This window comes from Myotis myotis, unplaced genomic scaffold, assembly GCF_014108235.1.
Source record: "Myotis myotis isolate mMyoMyo1 unplaced genomic scaffold, mMyoMyo1.p scaffold_m19_p_7, whole genome shotgun sequence".
NCBI lineage: Eukaryota > Metazoa > Chordata > Mammalia > Chiroptera > Vespertilionidae > Myotis > Myotis myotis.
Window position 1 is genome coordinate 65,185,136 of NW_023416379.1, and position 23,380 is coordinate 65,208,515.

General features: G+C 36.4%; 1 protein-coding gene across 25 annotated transcripts in view; it reads right to left on the reverse strand.

Moving 5' to 3' along the window:
• Positions 1 to 23,380, reverse strand: part of RIMS1 (regulating synaptic membrane exocytosis 1) — a 412,050-nt gene that overhangs the window by 191,915 nt on the left and 196,755 nt on the right. For all 25 annotated transcript variants that reach the window (XM_036317896.1, XM_036317895.1, XM_036317870.1 and 22 more), the window contains 2 exons: positions 17,570 to 17,783; positions 14,887 to 14,898 (listed from right to left, as the gene is read on the reverse strand). In XM_036317896.1, coding sequence (XP_036173789.1) covers positions 14,887 to 14,898; positions 17,570 to 17,783 — 226 coding nt within the window. The remainder of the gene's footprint in view (positions 1 to 14,886; positions 14,899 to 17,569; positions 17,784 to 23,380) is intronic.

A 23,380-nucleotide genomic window follows, 5' to 3' on the forward strand; every position in this document is an offset into this window, starting at 1 on the left:
TTTTCATTTAAATTGGTATAGTGATTAAAAACAGTCTTTAGAGTTAGGCATATCTGATTTACTGCTTTGTGAAATACAGTAAGTCAGTTAATTTACTTTTCTAGGCTTAAGTTTCCTCCTCTGCAAATTGAGGACAATGATACTTAACTTACTACTTTTTTTTTTCTGAAAGAGATAATTCATGTGAAGTGGTTACAACTTGATATTTAGTGCTTGATATTTAGAGGGAGGCTATATTAATTTCCCCTCACATACTCAGTTTACAAATATTAAAATAGTGATTTCTTCTAAGACAAAAAAAAAATTAAGACCCACTAAGGCAAATGCAGAATTTCATAACTGATTTGAAAGCATGATATAAAATATTTCTGTCAAAAGAATGCAAATAATAAATGTTTTTACTACCAGAATGTTAGAACTTGAAAGAAGTTTATAGGTCACCTAATTCAAAAGCCATCCTATCCCAGGAAAGGAAACTGCATTTAAATCACTGGCCCCCAATGACACATTTGATTAACAGCTCAAGTGAGCTTAGAACAGACCACTTTAATCCAAGTCTAGTGCTTTAGCCTTTTTCCCATCAGCCTCCTTTATGCCAACACTGCTCTACTAAGCCCATTAAATTCTGAAAAACATGTATTTAAAATATAACACCAAGGAATATTTTTCACTATCCTTAAATGCCTAGTTAAAATTTTAGAATGCCAGTATTTACTCTTCAATGGGTTATGCAAATTCATGGTAAAGTTTAAGTAACTTTATAAAATGTCAACATGTGACAAATAATTAAGTAGGACCCTCTTAATTCCCCTTTGTTTGAAGGAATTTATTTTACTTCTTTGAATACTAAGCATACTGGCCACCATTTGACACTATCATCCTTTGGAAAAAATACAATATTTTAATGATATTTTGCTTTAAAATACAGCCTCTAATTTACTAAGTGTAAAAATAATGATTTCTAAGACCAACTAGTCAATGACTTAAATACTCATAGCTTAGAAGTATATTTAAACCTTTTTGGGGGCAGAGGGAATTATGAAAATTAATAGCATCGAAAGCCTCTTTGGAGCTATTCTCTATCAACCAGGGGTCCTCAAACTTTTTAAACAGGGGGCCAGTTCACTGTCCCTCAGACCTTTGGAGGGCCAGACTATAGTTTTAAAAAAAAACTATGAACAAATTCCTATGCACACTGCACATATCTTATTTTGAAGTAAAAAACCAAAACGGGAACAAATACAATATTTGTATTTGCATGTGGCCCACGGGCCGTAGTTTGAGGACCCCTGCTATTAACAGCATGTTGATGGCCTCCAAGCACAGCTCAGCTGCTCTGTATCATTGGTGTTGGGGAGGGGCTAGCATCCAATATAATAATGAAGTAATATGCAAATTGACCATCACTCCAACACACACAAGATGGCCACCACAAGATGGCCAGCAGGGGAGGGCAGCTGTGGGCAATCAGGCCAGCAGGGGAGGGCAGTTGGGAGGGACGAGGCCTGCAGGGGAGGGAAGTTAGGGGTGACCAGGTCAGCAGGGGAGGGCAGTTGAGGGTGACCAGACCTACAGGGGAGGGCAGTTAGAGATGACCAGGTCAACAGGGGAGGGCAGTTAGGGGCAATCAGACCAGCAGGGGAGCAGTTAGATGTCAATCAGGCTGGCAGGCAGAAGCAGTTAGGGGCAATCAGGCAGGCAGGCAGGCCAGCAGTTGGGAGCCAGCAGTCCTGGATTGTGAGAGGGATGTCCAACTGCCCGTTTAGGCCCGATCCCGGTGGATTGTTAGAGTGTTAGCCTGGGACTTAGTCACCTAGGCTACTGCTTTGTTTTCTTAAATTTACATGTGTAAGGGTAGAACTGAGAGGTGAGGTGAACTCAGATGTCCTTGACATTATGAATTATTTTCTTGACTAATTGCATTGATAGTTTCCCCCCTTTTATATTTATACTAGAAGTCCGTTGCAGGAAGATTCCTGCAAGAATAGGGCTTCCTCAGGCCTATTTCTGCAAGAATAGGGCTTCCTGTGGCCAGAGCGAAGTGGAGAAGGGAGCGAAGGCAGCCTCAGTGGGCTTCGCTCCCTTCTCTGCTGCCTCACTCCCCCCGGTCTACACTGCCTCGGCTCCCTCCCTTCTCTGCTGCTTCACTCCCTTCTGCAGCGCTTGGCTTCCTTCTGCACTGTCTTCAGTCTTCGCTCCATGCCTGCATATGCAAATTAACTGCCATCTTTGTTGGGGTAATTTGCATACTCATCCTGATTGGCTGGTGGGTGTAGCCGAGTGACACCAATTTGCATGTTTCTCTTTTATTAGTGTAGATTGGCTATCACTAAACATAATAATTTACTCTCTAGCTTTTATTTTGGTAGTAATTTTCTATTGCTGTGTTTGGGGCTGGCATATTGTTTGCTTTTGTTCATTAAGTTTTTTAGGCTTTCTATCTTCGAAGAGTCTAAAAAGTTATGGTCAGCTAATCATACCTCTTCTTACTTTCTAGCTCTGTTCTGAATTTGCTTGTATTTTAATTTTTCTTTTATTTAAAGAAAATTTGGGTAGCTGGGGTAGTGTTTGTATGTGTGTTTTGTTCACTATTTTGATCCACTCTTCTGCATTATATATTCATTATTATAATTTTAACAAAAACTTTTTACTTCAACTAAATAAACTGACACCAAATGTCATGTTCTTGAAAGCCTTCCTTGATCTCCCCAAGTTAATAAGTCCCTTTCTCAAGTCCAATTGAGATGCACAGCCAAGCTGGGCTATGCACATCGTAGGTCCAGCCTGCTATATTTTTTAATTACTTTTGTCTGTTTTGCTAGTTTGACTGGCTGCTCAAAATGTTAGATACTTTTCCCCAAGGGGCCTGCTAAACTGCAGTAGGCTTTTTTTCTCTTCTAATTCAATTTTATAAACTTGAAGACTAATAATAAAATCCAGTTATGACCTATGAATAAACTAAAAGCACATGAGGTTCTCTTATGAATTAATAGTATGGGTTTAATTGTTTGGACATGGTTATATTATTTATGAAATTTCACACCATCTTTTTGCCTACCTTCTGGTCTTTACCTGTTTTTCAGAGCTTGAAGTTGATAGAAGGTTGAATTTTGGATAAATGGATAATATTTACTATATTACTAAAATATACTTGGTGTTTAGCATATAATATGGTAAGAAACAACAAGGATCGATGCTATTCAAAGTGTGGTCTGTGGTAAGGCATCACTGAAAAATTATTAGAAATGCAGATCTAGGTCTTATTCCAAATCTATTCAATTTTCTGGGGGTAGAGTCTAGAAATCTGCATTTACAACAGCCCCTCAAGTGATTTGTTGCCCAGATTTTTCATAACAGCCTTCTCCAAGTGAAGCATGGAGTGAGTCAAGCATGACCTTGAGTAATTGTTCCGTGACTCAGTTTCCTCATCTGTCACGTGGAGATAATAATAAAGTGATCTAAATGATGAAATAAAATACATGGATGTATGGTACAAACACATGGATGTATGGTACAAACACATACACCCATGCACAGCAGAGAACACTGACTGTAACAATATTATGTGCACAATAAACATCAGCTTCAAAAATATCTGCCTCCAAATGATATTTCCAAATGATATACTTTGCAAATTAATTCTTATTATGATATTACTGCTGTCACTAATGCTAATTTGGTCACATTTAGGCCATGCTCCTCCTATTTTACCTTCATGGAGAATCTGGGCCACCTTCCACTCTGCCCAGTATAGGAAGATTCTAACTCCCTTGATTTTTGAGAAGAAATATTGACAACTTCATGCTAATCACAATATGTATTATCAACAGATGTTGGGGTCAGGTCTTCCTTTACTAAAAGAAAGCAACAGACTAAAAAACATATTAAAAACACCATAAGTATCAAATTCTTATGGTGAATCAAATTCTGAGAAACTAAATTGATCAATTCCTATTTCTTTCATAGCATACCCTCTGCTTTCTAACTTTGTGCTTTCTAAACCATCAACTTTCTTAGAAATAACAATGTGAAAATGTTCATATTTTGGGGATCCCCTTATGGTTATTTAAAAAAAATTGTCAATTTCCTTGTTTTGAAAAGAAATGTTTGATCTGCTTTTTATTTATAAATATGGGCTTGTAAATATTATATTCCAGTGCCTTTGGGTATTTTCCTCAAGAAATATCAAAATTTCAATCCTTTGTCCTTCTATACAACTTCCCAAATAGTCTGTGGGATACAATTTTGCCATTATAAGGTAAATGGTATAAGATATGTGTCCCAAAATAAGTTTAAAAAAATGTGCTATTTGTGGAAGAATAAATAATAAATAAAATAATAAAAGCACTAAGATAAAAATGTACAGTAACAGGATCATGTTGATGTTACTGTAAGAGAATTTAGTGGATCAAACTGCACAATATCCTCAAAACACATGTCTCTAAGCAGATTATCCATCACTATGACCTACTTCTAGATTCAGGCTCTACCTTGATATTCTACTTAAAAAAATGGATGTGGATTACACACAATTTATGCTTAACTATTGCAGTAGCATTGATAAAATATTGACCTAAAAATAATCAAACTTCACAGCAAAGGCATGAATCCTATATAATAAAAGGCTAATATGCAAATCAACCTAATGGCAGAACAAAGCATACTGACCACTAGGGGGTAGACGCTCAATGCAGGAGTTGCCCCCTGGTGGTCAGTGCACTCCCACAGGGGAAGTGTGACTCAGCCAGAAGCCCTGAGCCATGCTCACAGCTGGTGAGTGCAGCGGCAGTGATGGGAGCCTCTCCGTTGGGGAGCGGGCCTAAGCTGTCAGTCAGACATCCCCTGAGTGTTCCTGGACTTTGAGATGGCGGCCGGGCTGAGGGACAACCCCCCCCCCCCAGTGCATGAATTTCATGCACCGGGCCTCTAGTATATGAATAAAGGAAAATATGCTTTTCTCTAAAAAATAAAGCTGATGTGCAAAATAATAAATTTAGGGAAAAAGTAGCTGGGAATGGTGTATACCACATAAAAGTAAATGTCATTCAAGCATATTAAATAATAAAGTTTCTGAGCTAATCACCTAGCCACAGAGTTTGTCTACCACAAATAGCACATTCAGAGAAAAGAATAACAAAAAGTTCTGAGAAATTGCTAATAATTGAAATCAACTAGTTGAAAAAGCTTGTAATTCTGATTATTTTGCAAGACTCAAAATGATCTCCTCCTGAAATAATGGGTAGAAGAGAATACATGTAAACGAGGAACCACAGAAGAGTCATCTACTGAAATGTGTGAACAGGAATCACGAGTAGCAACCTAGTTTGGTTTCAGGCCACATTGTGCTCATTACAATTCCTGGATGCTTCCTGAGGCTACCTGGATACGCAGCCATAAAGTAATGGCTGAATGCAGTTACCATTTTACCTCAGGTATTAGAAGCTAACAGAGATTAACTATCAATTTTTATCAGTTTGCAATGAGTGAAAGAAATATAGTTTAATTGAATTTAAGAGAAAACAGTCACATTAGGATCCAATTGCATTAATGCTTGAATACTCACCTAGCTCTTTCTATTCTACTTAAAATGCAAAAAAAAAGCATAAATAAAAGACTTATACTTGTGTAGTTTTCCAATACCAGAAATTTCCTACTCTTTTATCTATTCAATATCTCTGAGCAGGACATAATATTATGTCCATTTTTTAAGTAAAAAAAGTCCAGAGAAGCTGTGACTTTTTCCCAGGACATAGGGCTGCAATTCAAACCAAGATGACCCAACTCCCAGTGTGCCACTATTACCATCACCCAAAGATCTTCCTTTCTTACAACCAGTGAAAATTACCTGCTCTATTACATATTGAGTTTATAGGCCATTTTGAACACAGATTCACATGTTACTGAGGTAATTATGGAATACTGTAATACTTCACAGATAATATAACGACAGATCAACGTACATGGTTCTTTAACCACATATGAATTTGCCATAGGTAAGTTTAACTTAAAGATCATTTTAGAGCTAGAAGGGTAAATATCCACAGGCTTCCTAGAGCCTTGAAAGGAGAATAGTGAAAGCAATTCTGGAGAAAGTTCAAACATGGACAAAACATCTGTAAAGTTTTTCAGTGGTAGTAATGAAATGGGAGCAATAATTATGCTAAGGTACGGACTCTAATGAGTTAATTTAATGTCATGAAATGATCAGGAATTATAACATGCAACGTGGGAACATTAAAGGGAGAACACTATACTCACAAAAGAAATTAAGATTTCAATAACATATATTGTAAGGCTAAAGAAGGAAGAAATATTTACACACACACACAAATCTCACAATTACTAGTCATATAATCTGGTCAGTTGGTTCACTTCAAAAATAGTAAGGAGTAAAAATAATGGTAGTGGTATGGTGGAAAAATAATTCATTAAGATATTAATCTGCACTTTTTGGCCCCAGATTCCATAGCCATATTCAAATCAGGCTATTTTCTATTTCCTTGTCTCAAGAGAGTGTGTGTGTGTGTGTGTGTGTGTGTGTGTGTGTGTGTGTGTGTGTAAGATAGAGAAGCACACTGTAGATTGTGTAGAGGATTCCTGGAAGATTCCCCAGTCTTGAAGAAGCTGGAGATTGGCAGCCCTGGGGATACCTGAGACTCAGGGATGGCTAGCGGGGAATTCCCTAGGCATGTGGCGAAACCTTTGAGGGGAGGGCTGTGGATGGGGGCAGGAAGGCTGTGCAAGGGCAAATATAATTTTGAAAGTAAATAAAAAGGTAAAAAGGCCTGGGAAGGGGGCAGGAGCAGATTAGAGGGGGCCAATGGGAATGGGAAAGGAGACATTGGTAATGCTTTCAACAATAAAAAGATAAAATCTTAAAAGAATAAATAAATAAATAAATAAATAAATAAATAAATAAATAAATAAGAGGCTTAATTCTCCCTGTTGAAACTAAGAGACTCCCCCATCCCATTTTTCTTAGAGCATTTGCTTATAAGTTCTTTCTCTGTTTGAAATATATTTAAAAGCTAAGTAAGTCTCTTGTGGCTTTAAGACTCAGAAATGTCTTTCCCAAGGACATGAAGCTACCTCTTTGAGATGCAATCATCAAAGAAAGCAGCACCCCTCTCTCGGTTTCTGCAGGAAAGTAGGAGGCTAACTTCTTCAGGTGCCTCCCTCCAAGTAACAAAACTACCTCTGGTCATAAAGGTGGAAGAAGTTAATTTACCTTGGGATAATGACAATTAGCTAACTCTTCTGGTCACCCCATTTACCAGATGAATTTAGGATGAACTGTGTGTGACAAATGGTGCTATCAAGTCCTCCAACTTGAGGACTAGCTACTGTTTATCTTGAAGACACAGGTTGTATCTGCCTGCTATATAAAAGGGTGAGATTTATTTCTGTCCATCTCTTAGTGAATTTCCTGTAATGTGTATCACATTCTGGTTTAATGTTTGATCAATAATAAAACTGTATTCTTTCTCATTCACCTTTGTGGAGAAGTTTTCTGCATTGAGAGGAGACTTTGTTTTATCTCCCTAAAAGCTGGACCAGAGGCACAGAACATCTCCTTCATCAAAGATTCCCATGCTCTAAGTATGGGATAGAACCTCCCAATAGTCTCTGTGGTCGCTGACATGGACCTGAGAACTGGAGGGGCCCTTACAATGCTTTGGTAGTATATACATAGGAACATCTCTGGCCTGGCCAGTGTAGCTCAGTGGTTGAGCATTGACCCATGAACCAGTAGGTCATGGCTGGATTCCCAGTCAGGGTACATGCCCGGATTGTGAGCTCAATCCCCAGTGGGGGGCATGCAGGAGGAAGCCAATCAATGATTCTCTCTCATCATTGAGTTTCTATCTATCTATCTCCCTCCCTCTTCCTCTCTGAAATCAATAACATACATTTTAAAGAATAGTAATATAACTTTTAATGCTTTCTGTTAATGCAAACAAAAAAACTGAGTTCATCCCTGGTGGGTGTGGCTCAGTTAGTTGGGTGATGTTCAGTGCACTGAAAGGTTGCTGGTTTGATTCCCAGTCAGGGCACATGCCTGGGTGGTGGGCTCAATCCCTGGTAGGGGGCATATAGGAGGCAGCTGATCAAGGTCTCACATTTACATTGATGTTTCTCTCTCTCCCTCTCCCTTCCTCTCTCTCTAAAAATAAAAAATGTATATTTAAAAAATCTGTTTCATAAGAAAGCATCTTAATATAAGCAATTAAATATATAAATGATCTTCCAACTAAACTGATAGAAAGTTATTTGCATTTGTAGACTATACATTAAATTATTATAACCACACAGTTGAATAAGGAATAGGAGATTATATATTTGCTATAGCCAACTCAAGTAGAAGAATTAACGACACAATTTTAGCTTTCTGAAATAAAATTAAAAAGAAATAACACAAAAAGCATTTAAAAATCACAAAAACATGCAGTAACTTTCTACAGAATACTATATTAGACTATAATATTATATTTTTACTCAAATATTTTCTAATGCATTAAACAAAAATAAAAGTGGGAAAAAGCAGTCTTATAGAGTACTAAAAAATCTGTAAAAAGACAATCCCAAATGTTTGTAACAAATATAATTACTTTGTAAATGCAACTTGGTGTTTTCTATTTTAATTTGCTTATAAATGATGGCAAAAATACAATGCATTATGTATTTGGGTCATATATTTCCAAAAATAAGCTGCTTCTATAAAAGAGCGAATTGAAAGAACAAGTGAAATCAGTTTCTAATAATACCATGCTTTGTCAATAACATGTTATCTATTTTTTGTATGACTAAAAAAACCCAGTGCCTATAAGTCTTTGACTTTCAACCAAACTCGTGTGCTTATAAAAAATATAAATGAAAGTAAATTAATTCATTTTAGTTAATAAAGAACCAACCAAGAAGTGTATTAGTCATACATTAAGCACTCACGAAATGGAAAGGAGATTGCTTACACATTTGAATGAATCCTTCAAAAATTAAAATCTATCTGCTCCCATCTTTCATGAATGCACCATTCACCACTGAGGTGGGTTCACATCTGGTCTTGGTTAAGAAGAATAGCTTTGGGGAAGCCTCCTTATTCTTCTCAACTCAAGTATCTTCCAGAGTCTTGTGTGAGAAGGAAGGGGACCAAATATCTCTCTAACACCATGTAATCTGAACCACGTGGAAAAGATAAAGCCAAAGGTCACTGGTTCAATGAGACAACTCCACATAATAACTAAGAAAGATACACTAAAATGCAAAATTGTATATTAGAGTTTCAAAACTAGAATTTCAAAAAACTTAATTGAGGCACAAAAGGTACAGAGAAGTGCCATTCATTCATTCATTCATTCATTCATTCATTCTAAGTTCATAGAGTGCTTACTATATTGGCAGCATTGTGATAAGTGCTGAGCAAATCAACAAGAAAAATAAAATACGGCCCATGTCATCCAAGTAATCAGAACAAAGCAGAGGAATTAAAACATGTCCACAAATAAAATGAGATTTAATATTCCTTGAAAACAGTCTCTACTGTTTATAACACAAGGATTTATCTTGGAAAAAATTAATTAATCACATGATCTTATTTTAAATGTCACACGTTCTGAGGCAGGCACTCTGAATTTTCAACTGCATCCTGTCAACCTTTTAATGTCTAGAAAATCTCTGAACTTCTCTGGTCATACTTTTAATCTCTACCAAAAAAGAATTTTGCCTGTAATAAGTAAACTAACTTTCAGTGTGGATACAATTCCATGAAATAACCTAAGTTGGAAATTACTTTGCAAAACATTTAACCAATGCTGATCTAGTTAAAAGTAAATTATAAAAGTATATTTTTGGTTCATCTGTACTTACTAAATTGTGCCAAGTCAAATTCTAAAGCCCTCATTTTCTCTATCACAATACTTTACTTCACCAGTGTGATAGATGCAGTTAAACAATGACTTTTTATAATCTCAACATTTTCTTTTCAAAATAATTTCAAGATGAATTAGAAGACAATTACTTCAATTGTTCATTTGATGTTTGATATAGTAATATTTCATTAAATATTCCAACTATTACAAAACACAACATATTACATTATTTTGTGTCTGTTCACATGTCTTAGGGCAAAGTGCAAAATTATATTTAAAAATGTCTTGAATAAAGCATTTATTTATGTGGCACTAACCACTAATTTGAAATTACCATGCTCAAAAATAAAGGAAGTTATGACAATAATGCCTCATCAAATAAAAATATAGAGAAATAAATTATTTTAAAAATAAAATGATTATAGAGTTGAAAAGTACAAAAGTCAAAAGAGGGATGTGCGCTTTTGTTAGCATACAAACAAATAGACATAAAGCTCACTTCCCTCAAGAAAATGTCCCATGCACCCTGAACAGAACAGAGCTTTAAAGTCTGGGCTAGAGTTTTTGTGTTAATTTCAGACCTATACCTGAACGGCAAAATGAACCTGCAAGTTCTCTCTGCATGTATAAAATAGTCTCTTCAATTGGCAATAAAAAAATCTCTTAATTTGTGTGCACCCTAGGGATAGCTAGTCTAGCCAGAAATTAGATTCCAAGTTATCTTAAATTTAACAGAGTTCCTGTTCTGATTGATTTATATAGATTAATAAGTACTTACATAATTCTAATGTAAGGAAAATAAAGAATCCAGAGGGAAGAAAGAAGCTGAATTTCTAATACTTTGAAGATGCTTGTCCTTTAAGAAAATCTATTCTCAAGAAATTGCTGACTTTGAAAATATAAGACTTTGGCTTAGAATCAGCTTTATGAAAAGCACAATGAGATATCATTTTATTTCACATGAAACATGATCATTATGGAGGGAAAAAGCAGACAAGTGTTGACAAGAATGTGGAGAAATCGGAACCCTCAAACATTGCTGTTCAGCTGATTGGGAAAACACTTCATCAGTCCCTCAAAATGTTAACCATAGAGCTATGACCTGCAATCCCACTCCTTGGTATATAAAGAAGAGATGTCCCCCCAAATTAGGAGCTTTTTACCATGCTCCCTTTTTACAAAGCTCCCTTATACTAGAAGAGGCTACTTTCTACACCCTGCCGCAACTCCCTTAGTGCTACTATGCATCCATATTTAACACTGGCTTGTGAAATTGTAATTTCCAGAAACAAATTTTTTAAAGTGTATTAAACAATGATTTCAGGTTGGGGGCAAAACAAGAACCATAAACTTCCTAATGATTATTGACTATTAGCAAACATTTCCAGAATAATAAGAATAATAAGAAATTAAAATTCCATGCCCTTGAAAAACAATATAGCAAATTCCTAAAACAGAATTGGAATAAAAAATTTACAACTTTCTGAATTACCCAACATAAAAGTTTTTACAGTTTGACGTTTTACTACCCTCTATGACAAGCACAACAAAATGAGAAGAGACACCTTGAGAAAGCTAAACTATTAAATTACTTAGAGAAAGTTCTCTCCTTGATCCACCCTAACATTTACTTATTGATATTTTTATCTATAGTTATAAACTTCCCTCCTTAGGCCTATATTATATTTCTGGAAAGACTCTTTAATAGGACATTTTTGCAGAGAAATCATTGTCAAATCATCTAGAAAAATAAAAAGAGAACATGAAAGTAGGTCCAGGAAAACTTTTATAGATGCTTTTCTCAAAAGAATGAAGTTTGAAAACCACGATCACATACTTCATCATGCCATGGACTAAATATGGGTAACTCTGAGAGAAAATTTTTCATAATAAGAATAAATATTTAATGCAATCATTCAAACTATTTTTTAAAATGGTTATTATTCTACTATTGACTTGCTTCTCTTTAACCCTAGCAAGGGATTTTTTTAAAAAAATCATAAATTTGCTATTTAAGAGCAAAATCTGTAAGGGTAAAATTCTTTATGCTGTTAAGAATTGATCATCCCATAAATAACAACTTATGATTAAAAAAAAAAGTCCAGTTACAAACTCCCCACTGTCCTATCTCACCCCTCCTTGTCTTTTATGAACTTTTTGTACAAAACTATACTAGCTTCATCAATGCATCAGGTAAAATGATTTCTAAAAGCAAACAACAATTAAAAGCCACGAGGAGCCGGTTTTTAAAAAGCAGGACTCAATAGTTACTATCTTGATATAAAAATGTATCTTTTACACTTGTTTAAAAAGTAGGTACAGTGGGGCCTTGACTTACAAGTGTCCCGACTAACGAGTTTTTCGAGATACGAGCCGTCTCCAAACTGATTTTTTGCTTTGAGTTGCGAGCTAAAATTCGGGTTACGAGCCAGCTTCAGATACCCCACCGCTAGCTGGCGCAGTGAACATCACAGTGATCGCCACAACATCAGCCCAGCATCACGTGTCTCACTCGTTCACAGTTGATTTGACATAGGAGTAATTTGAGTTACGAGCTCCGTCATGGAACGAATTAAACTCGTAAGTCAAGGCCCCACTGTAGCTGCATCTTTCACAGTTTGAAAGAATGAGAAAACTAGGTAGTGTTCTATTTTCCATAGTATTGCTGATGTTTATTACAAAATAGTCTTACCTTATAAAGCCTGGCACTTCTTTGTGTGAAAATAAAGTTTATTTAGAAATGTAGCAAGATCATTTTTAGTTGCTGTATTCACAAATCAATCACCCTATCCCCTGTCCCCCCCACAAAAAAAAATACTAAAGATAATCATAACCAGTAAAGGACTGAATTTGGAGGATTCAATTCAGTTTGTTTAACAGCAAAGTGCTAATGTTATCAAAAGAGTTATCTAAATTCAATATTCTGCCACCAAATAGAGAGTAAAAAAGACAAAGTCAATTTAAACCAGCTGGAAGGACTTTCAATGAAGTAAATGATCATAATTTTACCTATGAGAGTGTGAACTTGTATAAAATAATCTCCTATTATAAGCTATTACCTATGTCAAATGCAAGGTGATTCTTTATGAGAGTCACTTTCTTTATATGTAAGTGCACAAGCTTCCAAGATATTGTTAGATTTGTTTCAGGCTAAGTGTGGTTTTAAAATAAAACACTGCCAGGATATAAAATATGAGATCAATAATAATTTTTGTTGGAGTTAATAAAAGGAAGAATTATGTTAGCTAAGCTTAGATCAGATCATATACACTAGTATTGTAGTCACATTTATTCAGCAAAACTAAGTAGAACTCATTAATCTTATATTGATCAAAAGGAGATTGCTTTAGAAAGGTACCATTCTCTTCCCTTTCTACTCATACCAACACACACACACACACACACACACACACACACACACACACACACACCTCTGTAAATTATAATTTCTCTACCAAAAATGAAAGAGCTCAGAGAAATAGGGAAAGAACCACCAATTAAGTAATTTGTTTAATACTCAGTTATTTTAACAAAGGTAAGACAAGAGCTGACTTCAGTGTTCTTGATGAGAAATGCAATTCATTGAACAACCTCAATAGGTTAAAAGCTTTTTAATAAAATTATGACATATGACAAACTATTTAAAAATAAATGGTTGATATATGCATTCTAATCAAGAGAAGAAAGTAACTAAAAGTGATGGTATTTTACAGGTATTTCCTCCCTATTTTTAGCCTGAAAACCACAAAGTTCACTTAAACTCTCATTGCCATAATAAGCACAAATAACCTACCATTATGGGAAGTGTTGTTAAAGGGACAATGAGTCTGGCCAGCCCTGCAAGAATAGCTGAAGTCTTAACACCAAGTGCACATAACACCAGCATTATTATTCACTTAAACTTTTACTAGTTAAAGGAATTAAAAATTATCTATTTTAAAGTGGACTCATCCAAAGTAATAATATTCATGACATCAAAGATATAACATCCTAATTATAGTTTTTCTAACACAGTATGTTTTACATTAAATAAAGCCCCCCAAATGATCGCATGTACCACTATTGGTAAAGACAAACACATTTAGTGAAAACAAACTAGGTAATTTTCAATCTGATTTCCTTTTCACAGAAAAGAACTGCTGAACATATACTAGCATCAAATTTTAAAACACACTTAATGTTCAATTCAATGTCATGCTTGCTACTTATGCACTGCAGTACATCATTTAAACTTGAAAACAGTTGAACAAAGGCAGCTGAGTTGATATATTGAACCCCAAATACTCACTGTCTCAGTCTCATATTGGGAATTCAATGAGCTATGGAGAAATTGTAATTTACACCAAATGAAAGCGTATAGTGTACACTCAAAGGACAGGCTGACTGAAGGTTCCACTTGGACCCTATCTTCCCGAGCACAGCCTCTGTGGTTTCTACAGCAGATGAGAGTTCAAAGTGACCTTTCACTCCCCTCGGGCGTGATTTCTACGCACGAGGGAGAAGAAAATGGTATATAATGTGGTTTAATATGACAACTCTGCTACTTGTGTTCTATAGAAAAATCACTTTTTTGAGCTCTTGGTTTAAATTACATCCATTATCTTCACTAAGTCAGTTCATTCCATTCCTTCTCAGTAAAGTTTCAAATCATCTACCTCTGCATCTACCGAGTGCTGAGAAAGGTGAAGTCCCTTAGACTTTATTGCTCCTGACAGCAGACGGAATCATCATCAAAAATCAGAGAGCTAAGAGGACATATAAGTTCATAATGGTTTAAATTATATTAAAATCACCATTCCGATGAATGGAAACTAATCAAACTTTACCTATTAATATAAACTCTGTAATGTTCCTAGATATTCATTTTATTATTTTTCCCCATGAGAACTGGGAATGCGCTCCTTCTAGCATATAACTTCTTTGTGAAATATAGTGATTAATAATACTAGGTGAAACATTCACTTAATAAAGTTCACAACATTATATAACAAGTGATAGAAAAGAAATCATGGATTCTAACCACTTTGTCCTCCTTTGTGTAAGCATCCAAGGAAGCAGAATAAAGAAAGAAGAAAAAGAGGAAGAGAAAAACAAAAATAAGGCACATATTAATAAATAGATTTTTAAGAAAAACAATTATATGTCACTCTTAAGTGTTAAAACACAGGTACATATATTAAAAATTAAATGTTTACTCTTCCCTCCAAATAGTCATTGTTCAATCTTTCATTGAAAATGCACATATATGGATCCTGCTATATGCTAGATACAAAAGTTGGGCACTGTAATTTCTAAAATGTTTAGAAATTGGATTATGAAATAAACATTTAAAACATTCTTAAGAAAGAAAGCTTAATTCACTAACATAGTCTACCTATTATTAAAGGATACATTAAAATGCATTTGTATGAATAATTTTATAAAATTAGTATTAAAATATTTATAGTTACAAATTGAAAAAAATCTAAGAATGGGAAATGTTTATAATAAGTAAAAGTTAAAAAAATACTTTATTTTAACCATAAATTATTCCACAAGCAACATTTATTTGTAATACACATTTTAACATTTAACTATCATACAAAAAAACAACTTTTTACATTTTTTGTCTTATGTTCAAGATTAAATAGTTTAAGTTGTGTGTGTTTTTTTAAAATTTTATTCTTTTTAATATTTTTTCCAAAATTGGATTGGGTTTAGTAAAAATGGATGAACTACATTAGGACAGACTGTTTACTCTAAAGCATTCTCTCCTAGCTCAATTTTCTTTAAACACCTTTCCTTTTTAAAACATGAGTTTAACCCTAATAATTTTAAAATATAAATGTTTAACTATATTTATATTAGTTTGCCTCAAACTTATAATAGGAAATTAAACACACTCAGTCAGCATTAGCACTCAGCTGATTTGCACCCTAAAATATCATTCCCAGGTCTGGTTTGTGAGAATTCATTCCAAAACAGTATGTTTAAGAATACCAAATAAGGGAAAATTAACAAATAGGTCTTGCACACTTTTTATGTGCCAGACAATACCTTAACTCAAGGTTGTTCTAGAAAGCCTTTAAGGTGGCATAGAACTTTTAGAAGTAAAAACGAAAACTTATGTGGCTATAAGAATAAAACATAAAAATATACATTTCATAAAGAACCTAATTTTAACAATTTTAATTGAATTATCTTCCCAAGGCCACAGAGATAATAGTAGGCTCACGTTAAAGTATAATATCTATTTTACTGAATGCCTTAATTCTACCGGAAAAGTTGTTAGAATACCCTACCTACTACTTAAGTACACTACCAAAAAATACAATGCTGATTGGGAGGTTCAGTGTAATTTTAACAGTGATTTTCCAAATTAGGAAGATATCAAAAGTGCCTAAAGTTATTTTTAATTATAACTTTGTATTACGTTAAAATTTATACATGATTAGATAATATGTGAAATTCTTTAAACAAACAACGGGAATTATTTAGGTATATGATAATCTTCTTTAAATTTTATCTTTTTATTGAAAGTATTACAGATGCCCCTCTTTTTCCCCTATTGGCCCCTTGTACCCCTCCCCCCCTTCCAGGCCTTCACCACACTATTGTCTGTGATAACCTTAACTTCTACAATACATTGAAGATCTGTATCAAAGAAAACTCTTACAGACATCCCTATAAATAATTCCATTGTATCAACATTTGAAATATAATAAAGTACAACATTAAAATGTGTTCTAAACTAAATACTTATTAGAATTAATCTAGTACTTCACAAAGTATAATATTAAGTCCCTTATATTAGCATCTTATTGCCTCAAAATTTTGAATATATTTAAAGCACTGGCATAATGGAAGAGTAGCTGTTATTTAAGGCAACTAAGAAAACTACATCAAGTTGAGACTATAGCTCATAGAGAACAAGTAAGTTTTAAAAGGCACATTAAAATGCTTTAACATGCTCTTTAAAAATTCGAATAATTTCCATGAGATAAAATAAGCACTGTATTTCTTTAACATGATATGAAATTACATTACATTTAATGTCATACAGTTTACTTTGCATTTTACCTTCATTCAATCTGAAACCAATGTTGCAGAAACTAAAGGGGGTTTTTGTTTTATTTTGTTTTTTTACAAGAACTGGCCCTAGCTTTCAAGTTTTACAACTCATGATACTATATCTACGTTTACTGCATTCTTCAGAAAATAAATTGATTTCTACAGATAAATCAGTTGATTCTGAATGGGAATAATTTATTAAGATACAACATATAGCCCTGGCCAATTTGGCTTGGTGGATTGAGCTTCCTCCTGCAGACTAAAGGGTCCCAGGTTCCATTCCAGTCAAGGGCATGTGCCCAGGTTGCGGGCTCAATCCCCAGTAGGGGGCGAGCAGGAGGCAGCTGATGGATGATTCTCTCTCATCATTGATGTTTTTTCTCTCTCTCCCTCTCCCTTCCTCTCTGAAGTAAATAAAAATATATTTTTAAAAAAGATACAACATATAGAAACGATCTTTTTATGAATTATTTTCATCACTACTGCACTACTGTGAATCTTATGAAAAACAAAAGAAGGAAATGGGGAGGGGCATATTCACTTGTACATTTATGCACGCGTTTGCTCTCTAACATGCAAGCAATATTTCTGCTTGGGAAGCTACAGATTGGTATCCACATTCAACACTTCTCTCACGCCCCCCGAATACTCACGTTGTTCGATCGCAGAGACACGCGGCCTCCGCAACGGGCGCAGAATTTGGTGCGGCAGTAGGAGCAGAGGTGGCCGCACCCATCAGCAAACTTTGTTTTGTGACAGATGCCACAAGTCGGAGCATCGTCTTTGTGCTCGCCCTGGTAACGCCGTGCTTCTTCCCCTATTTTTCTCACTTGTTCCTTATAGCTTTCAAATTGTTGATGCAATCTCCTGGCAAAAGAGAGAATGGTAGCAAACTAAATAAATGATGGAAGACAAAAAGAAATTTTTTTCCAAACAGAATAGAGTCATAGCTACTTGAACTAAAGCAAAACATACCAAGCAACTTCTCCAATAATCTTACCTACAAAGGTAAGAAATGTATTAGCATGTATTCTATTAGTCCCAATTTTACCTGCACTGAACCACACAGATGTAAGCAGACTCTATAGAATCACTCTGTTTCCAACAGTGGAATTCATGTATCAGCTCCATGCCTCTGCCTCTTTTAGACAGACAGCTTTCAAAGTATTTCAACTAGGTCTCAACACCTTCTACTCCTGTGTGTATATAATCGAAGCAAAAGTTATGCAAAATACTCAGCCTAATAACTATATGTGATGTTCTCTGATATTTTCTATCTTACTCTAAATTTAATACTGATTACTATCTTTCAAAAGTGTCACAGTAAATTGATTCCATAATCCATTATTTATGTATGATCCATACTTGGGGAGGAAAAAAACCTTTTAAACTATGTTGCTAGGCAATCTGTGTTTTACAACGTTATCTTCCTTCACCCCTACTTCCTAGAAACTGTGTATTTTGCTTCAAGTATTTGATAAAATATACAGAATGATAGCTTATGCATTTTAACTTGGTGGTTCTTCCAAGTCACATTAAATGTTGTAAACCACACCTTATAAATATTCAGATTTTTACATGCCCCACATTTACAGTTAATATGATTCAAGTCCCCTCCCCTCCACATCGGTTCAAATCCCTCAATCTTAAATCGTTACAAGGAGAAACCATTAGCTGTTCTGTATAGAACATTAGGATATCCAGGGACTCCCCAGTGAAAGGATGCCTTAGTTTTGTAAATGAGAACTGAAAGAGTCATCCTAAGCCTAGCCAGCAGTCACTGGCTATTACACCAAAAGAGAAGCTCCTGGGAAGTGACTAATCAAATGTATCTGAGTATCAGAGCTCGCTTGCTGGGCGTGAGTATTCCCTAGGACACGGAGCACACACATACATGCTCTTGTTCACTCAGGCAGTTAGCTTGACCCACCACATCTAACATCGCCGTGGGGAACTGGCACTCACTGGAAACTGAACCAAGTAAGTTAAGTCCAAGCACTGCACTTGAAGCACTGCATTATGTTTTCCTTTTGACATCAATAGCTTTTGAGCAGAAATTTACTGATTACTTTTAAAGTTCTGAAATACCTTTCCTGCTTTGCCCATTGACATTTTTCCCCTAGTTAATTCCCATAATTAAAGCACATAAAGTACTTTAGAATCTGAAACCTTTTCAACTTAAAGACTAGTTAATTTCAGTTTATAGAAGGATATAGTGATATGTTATTTGATAAATGCAAGAATACTTGATCAATTTATTGAAGTTATTGGATACATTACATTAAAAAAAAGCATAGCAGAGTAAAAAAGAACTGTGGGTATCTACTATTTAAAAAGTAACCATACAAAACAGCACTGAAAATCTTAAAACTTGTATTAAAGAAAATAATTATTAAGGAGTAGGAGTAAAAACATACCTCAAATCAAAGAAACAGAAATAGACTTTAAGCGTAGAGGGAGTCCATGAATTAGTATTTATTGTGAGAACCACCAAATCAAATCCACTTAAGAAAATACAAAAGAGAAGAAAGCTAAACTAAAGAAAAAGCTTCCCGGATGTGAGGGCGATCTGGCTGCGACATCTGTCACCCCATTGATCGCCAGGGTTGATTCGGCTGATCTGGCTGGCTAGGCGGGTGTCCCCCTCCTCCCTCACCGATCCATGTGCGTCCCTCCCGAAGCTGCGCGCTCGGTCGAAGAGGACGACCTTCCCCCCCGAGGAGAGGACCGGTCTTCGGTCAAGGGTATACGAGTAGCTGCGCTCCCCTGCTAGAACCTCCAAACAAGCTCTCAAGAAAAAGCTTCCCTATAAACTTATTTTGTATTACAGAACACAATTTAGTATGGATGTAGGCAAAATATATGGTAAGAGGCCAAGTTGTAAATATTTTAGAACTTGCAGGCCACATAATTTCTGTTGCAATTTCTCAACTCTACTATTATAGCATAGAAATGTACATAATGATAAATGTGACTAAATTCCAATAAAACTTTATTTCCAAAACAGATGATAGGCCATTTGACAACTCCTGATAGTATGCTTTATACTGGGATATAATGGTTTGAAATTGAAAGTCTCTCTCTTTTATTAAATTCAAACAAGACTTTTATCCATTCCATAAGGCCCAATTAAAAGGCAATCTATTTCAGGAAACATTTATACAATACTAGAGGCCCAGTGCACAAAAATTTGTGCACTTGGGGGGGTGGGGGGGCCCCTCAGCCTGGCCTGTGCCCTCTCGCAGTCTGGGACCCCTCGGGAGATAACGACCTGCTGGCTTAGGCCTGCACCCGAGTGGCAGAGGGCAGGCCCAATCCCTAGGTGCAGCCCCTGGTCGGGCTCAGAGCAGGGCCGATTGGGGAGTTGGGGCGCCTTCCCCTGTCACACTCAGGGCAGGGCGGATCAGGGGGTTGGGGCTCCGCCCTCTATCACCCACAGAGCAGGGCCGATCATGGGGTTGGGGCGCCGCCACTGTCACACTCAGGGCAGGGCCGATGGGGAGGTTATGGCGCTACCCTGTCACACATAGAGCAGGGCCCGTGGGGAGGGGGGGAGTTGGGGCGCCGCACCCTGTCACACACAGAGCAGGGCCAATCAGGGGGTTGAGGTGCCGCACCCTGTCACACACAGAGCTGCAGGATGATCAGGGGGTTTGGGTGCTGCCCCCTGTCACGCTGATCCCGGTGCCGGGAGGCCTCGCGGCTCCGCTGATCCCAGTGCTGAGAGGCATATTACCCTTTTACTATATAGGATAGAGGGCTGGTGCATGGGTGGGGCTGGCTGGTTTGCCCTGAAGGGTGTCCTGGATCAGGGTGGGGGTCCCCACTGGGGTGCCTGGCCAGCCTGGTTGAGGGGATGATGGCTGTTTGCAGCTGGTCACACACCCTTCAGGGTGGGGGTCCCCACTGGGGTGCCTGGCCAGTCTGGGTGAGGGGCTGAGGGCTGTTTTCAGGGTGACTGAAGCTCCCAACTGCTCCTTTTTTTCTTTTTTCTTTTTTATTCTGGGTCAGGTTTAGCTCTGGCTCCAGCTCTGAGGCCTCTGCTGCTGAAAGCAAGTATCTGGTTTGTTTAGGTTCTATAATCGAAACACTGTATCAACTCCAGCTCTGAGATCCTGGCCGGCTGAAAGCAGGTTTCTGGGGTTTTGTTTAGCTTCTATATTTGTTACAATGTTTCTTAAACTGCAAGCTCAGAGGCCGGCAAGGCAGGCGGGGAACGTTGGACTCCTCTGTCACTGAAGCAAGCAAGCCTCATGTTCGCTTCCAGCTGCCTGGCTGCCGGCCGCCATCTTGGCTGGAAGTTAATTTGCATATTGCCCTGATTAGCCAATGGGAAGGGTAGCGGTCGTACGCTAATTACCATGTTTCTCTTTTATTAGATAGGATATGTGTGCAGGACACTGACCACTGAGATGAAACCTAACTGTATTGCCATCTCATAGCATTTCACTTGGTTATTGATAAGCTACTTCATCTTTGTTTTTGTTTACCATATATTATTACTATTTCTATAAATGACATCTCTCTTCTACCAAACAGTAAATTGAATTAGAAACGAATAGTTTGGCAAGATAGTGAAGACATATACCTCCTTAACAGTAGCCAATGCATATTTGCTTAATGGAAAGATTATATATATTTGTCTTAGTCCATTTTAAGAAAAAACAAAAAATAAATTTACAAACAAGTTCATGGTGAGGACTAAATATCCTGAAAAATTCTATTGCCACACATGCTGGAAAATATTTAAAAGAATACTTTTTAAATTCGTGTTTGAGTTGGAGAGAATGTATGGAGATCCTCAAAGGAGAAAAATGAAATAGGAGCAGTAATTCAGAGAGGTAACACAGCTCTGACACAAACAGCTGCCCTAGCGACATGTACGGAGTCTCTGTGACCAAGAACGTGTTTTAACTTTTGTACAAGTGGCTGAAAACAAAAATTTAGTTACGTAGCCACCAAAAGTATCTGAAATAGAGCATATAATATCCAAACTAGAAGAGGGAAGAACATGGAATGAAAAAAAAGCATTCCAAAGAAGACAAAAAATTGAAACAAACAAACATATACAAAGCAGGACAATTAGAAGTAATGGTATGCGATGGCAGACACAATCCAGCACTCAGGAATCACAGTGACTACAGCATTATCGAAACACAGAGGTCATCACATTACATTTTTTTAAATTTATTTTTATTGTTGAAAGTATTACAGATGTCACCCATTTTCCCCCCTTTGCCCCTCTCCACCTGGTTCCCACCTCACCCCAGGCCTTTACCACTCTATTGTCTGTGTCCATGAACTATGCATATATGCACATACCAGTAAGTTCTTTGGTTAATCTTTTCCATGCCCCCTGCCCCTTCCTTCTGAAATGTGTCAGTCCGTTCCATGCTTCCATATCTCTGGACCTATTTTGTTCATCAGTTTATTTTGTTCATTAGATTCCACATAAATGAGATCATATGATATTTGTCTTTTTTTTGGCAAGTGCTCATCAGTAGATGAATGGATAAAAAAAGCTGTGGTGCATATACACAATGCAGTAATAAAGAAGGATCTCTTACCACTTGAGATAGCATGAATGAACCAGGAGATTATTATGCTAAGTAAAATAAGCCAGTCAGAGAAAGACAAATATTACATCACGTTAGATTTCTAAAAATCAGTTACATACGGAATAGAGGAGCTATAACCAAACTATACAGGCACAGAATGTTTTAAATAAGTGACTGAAAAAATATATCCCAGGGAAAGATTAACAAAAACAATACCAAACATACAATATTTAAAGCAAAAGCTTTACTATAGATAAAGAGGTTAACCTACTATTTAAAAAGTATTAATTTCATGTTGTACATGACAATTCTAAACTTGAGTGCATATAATAACATACAAAGTAAAAAAATGATAAAACCACTAGGACAGAGAAATTCATCTTCATTGTAGAATATTTTACTCACCTCTCTCTCTGTAATCAACAGACCCAGACATATGAAAAATAAATAATGATAGGGGAGAGTTGAATAATACAATCAACAAATTTAGATATGTATATATGTGCCAAGGAGACTAAACTTGTTAAACTTGATGAGTACTCACAAGGGGGAGAATACATATTGTTTTCATGCTGATATGAAATTTTTCCAAGCCTAGGCTTCAAAAGTATTAGAAATGTTTTATTTCTTTTTTTTTCTTCAATATACTTTATTGATTTTTACAGAGAGGAAGGGAGAGGGATAGAGAGTTAGAAACATCAATGAGAGGGAAACATCAATCAGCTGCCTCCTGCACACTCCCTACTGGGGATGTGCCCGCAACCAAGGCACATGCCCTTGAACCTGGGACCCTTCAGTCTGCAGGCCGACACTCTATCCACTGGGCCAAACCAGTCAGGGCAGAAATGCTTTATTTCTTAAGCTGAATGATGGATGCATGAGGTATGCTTTATTCCCTTCTTTGTC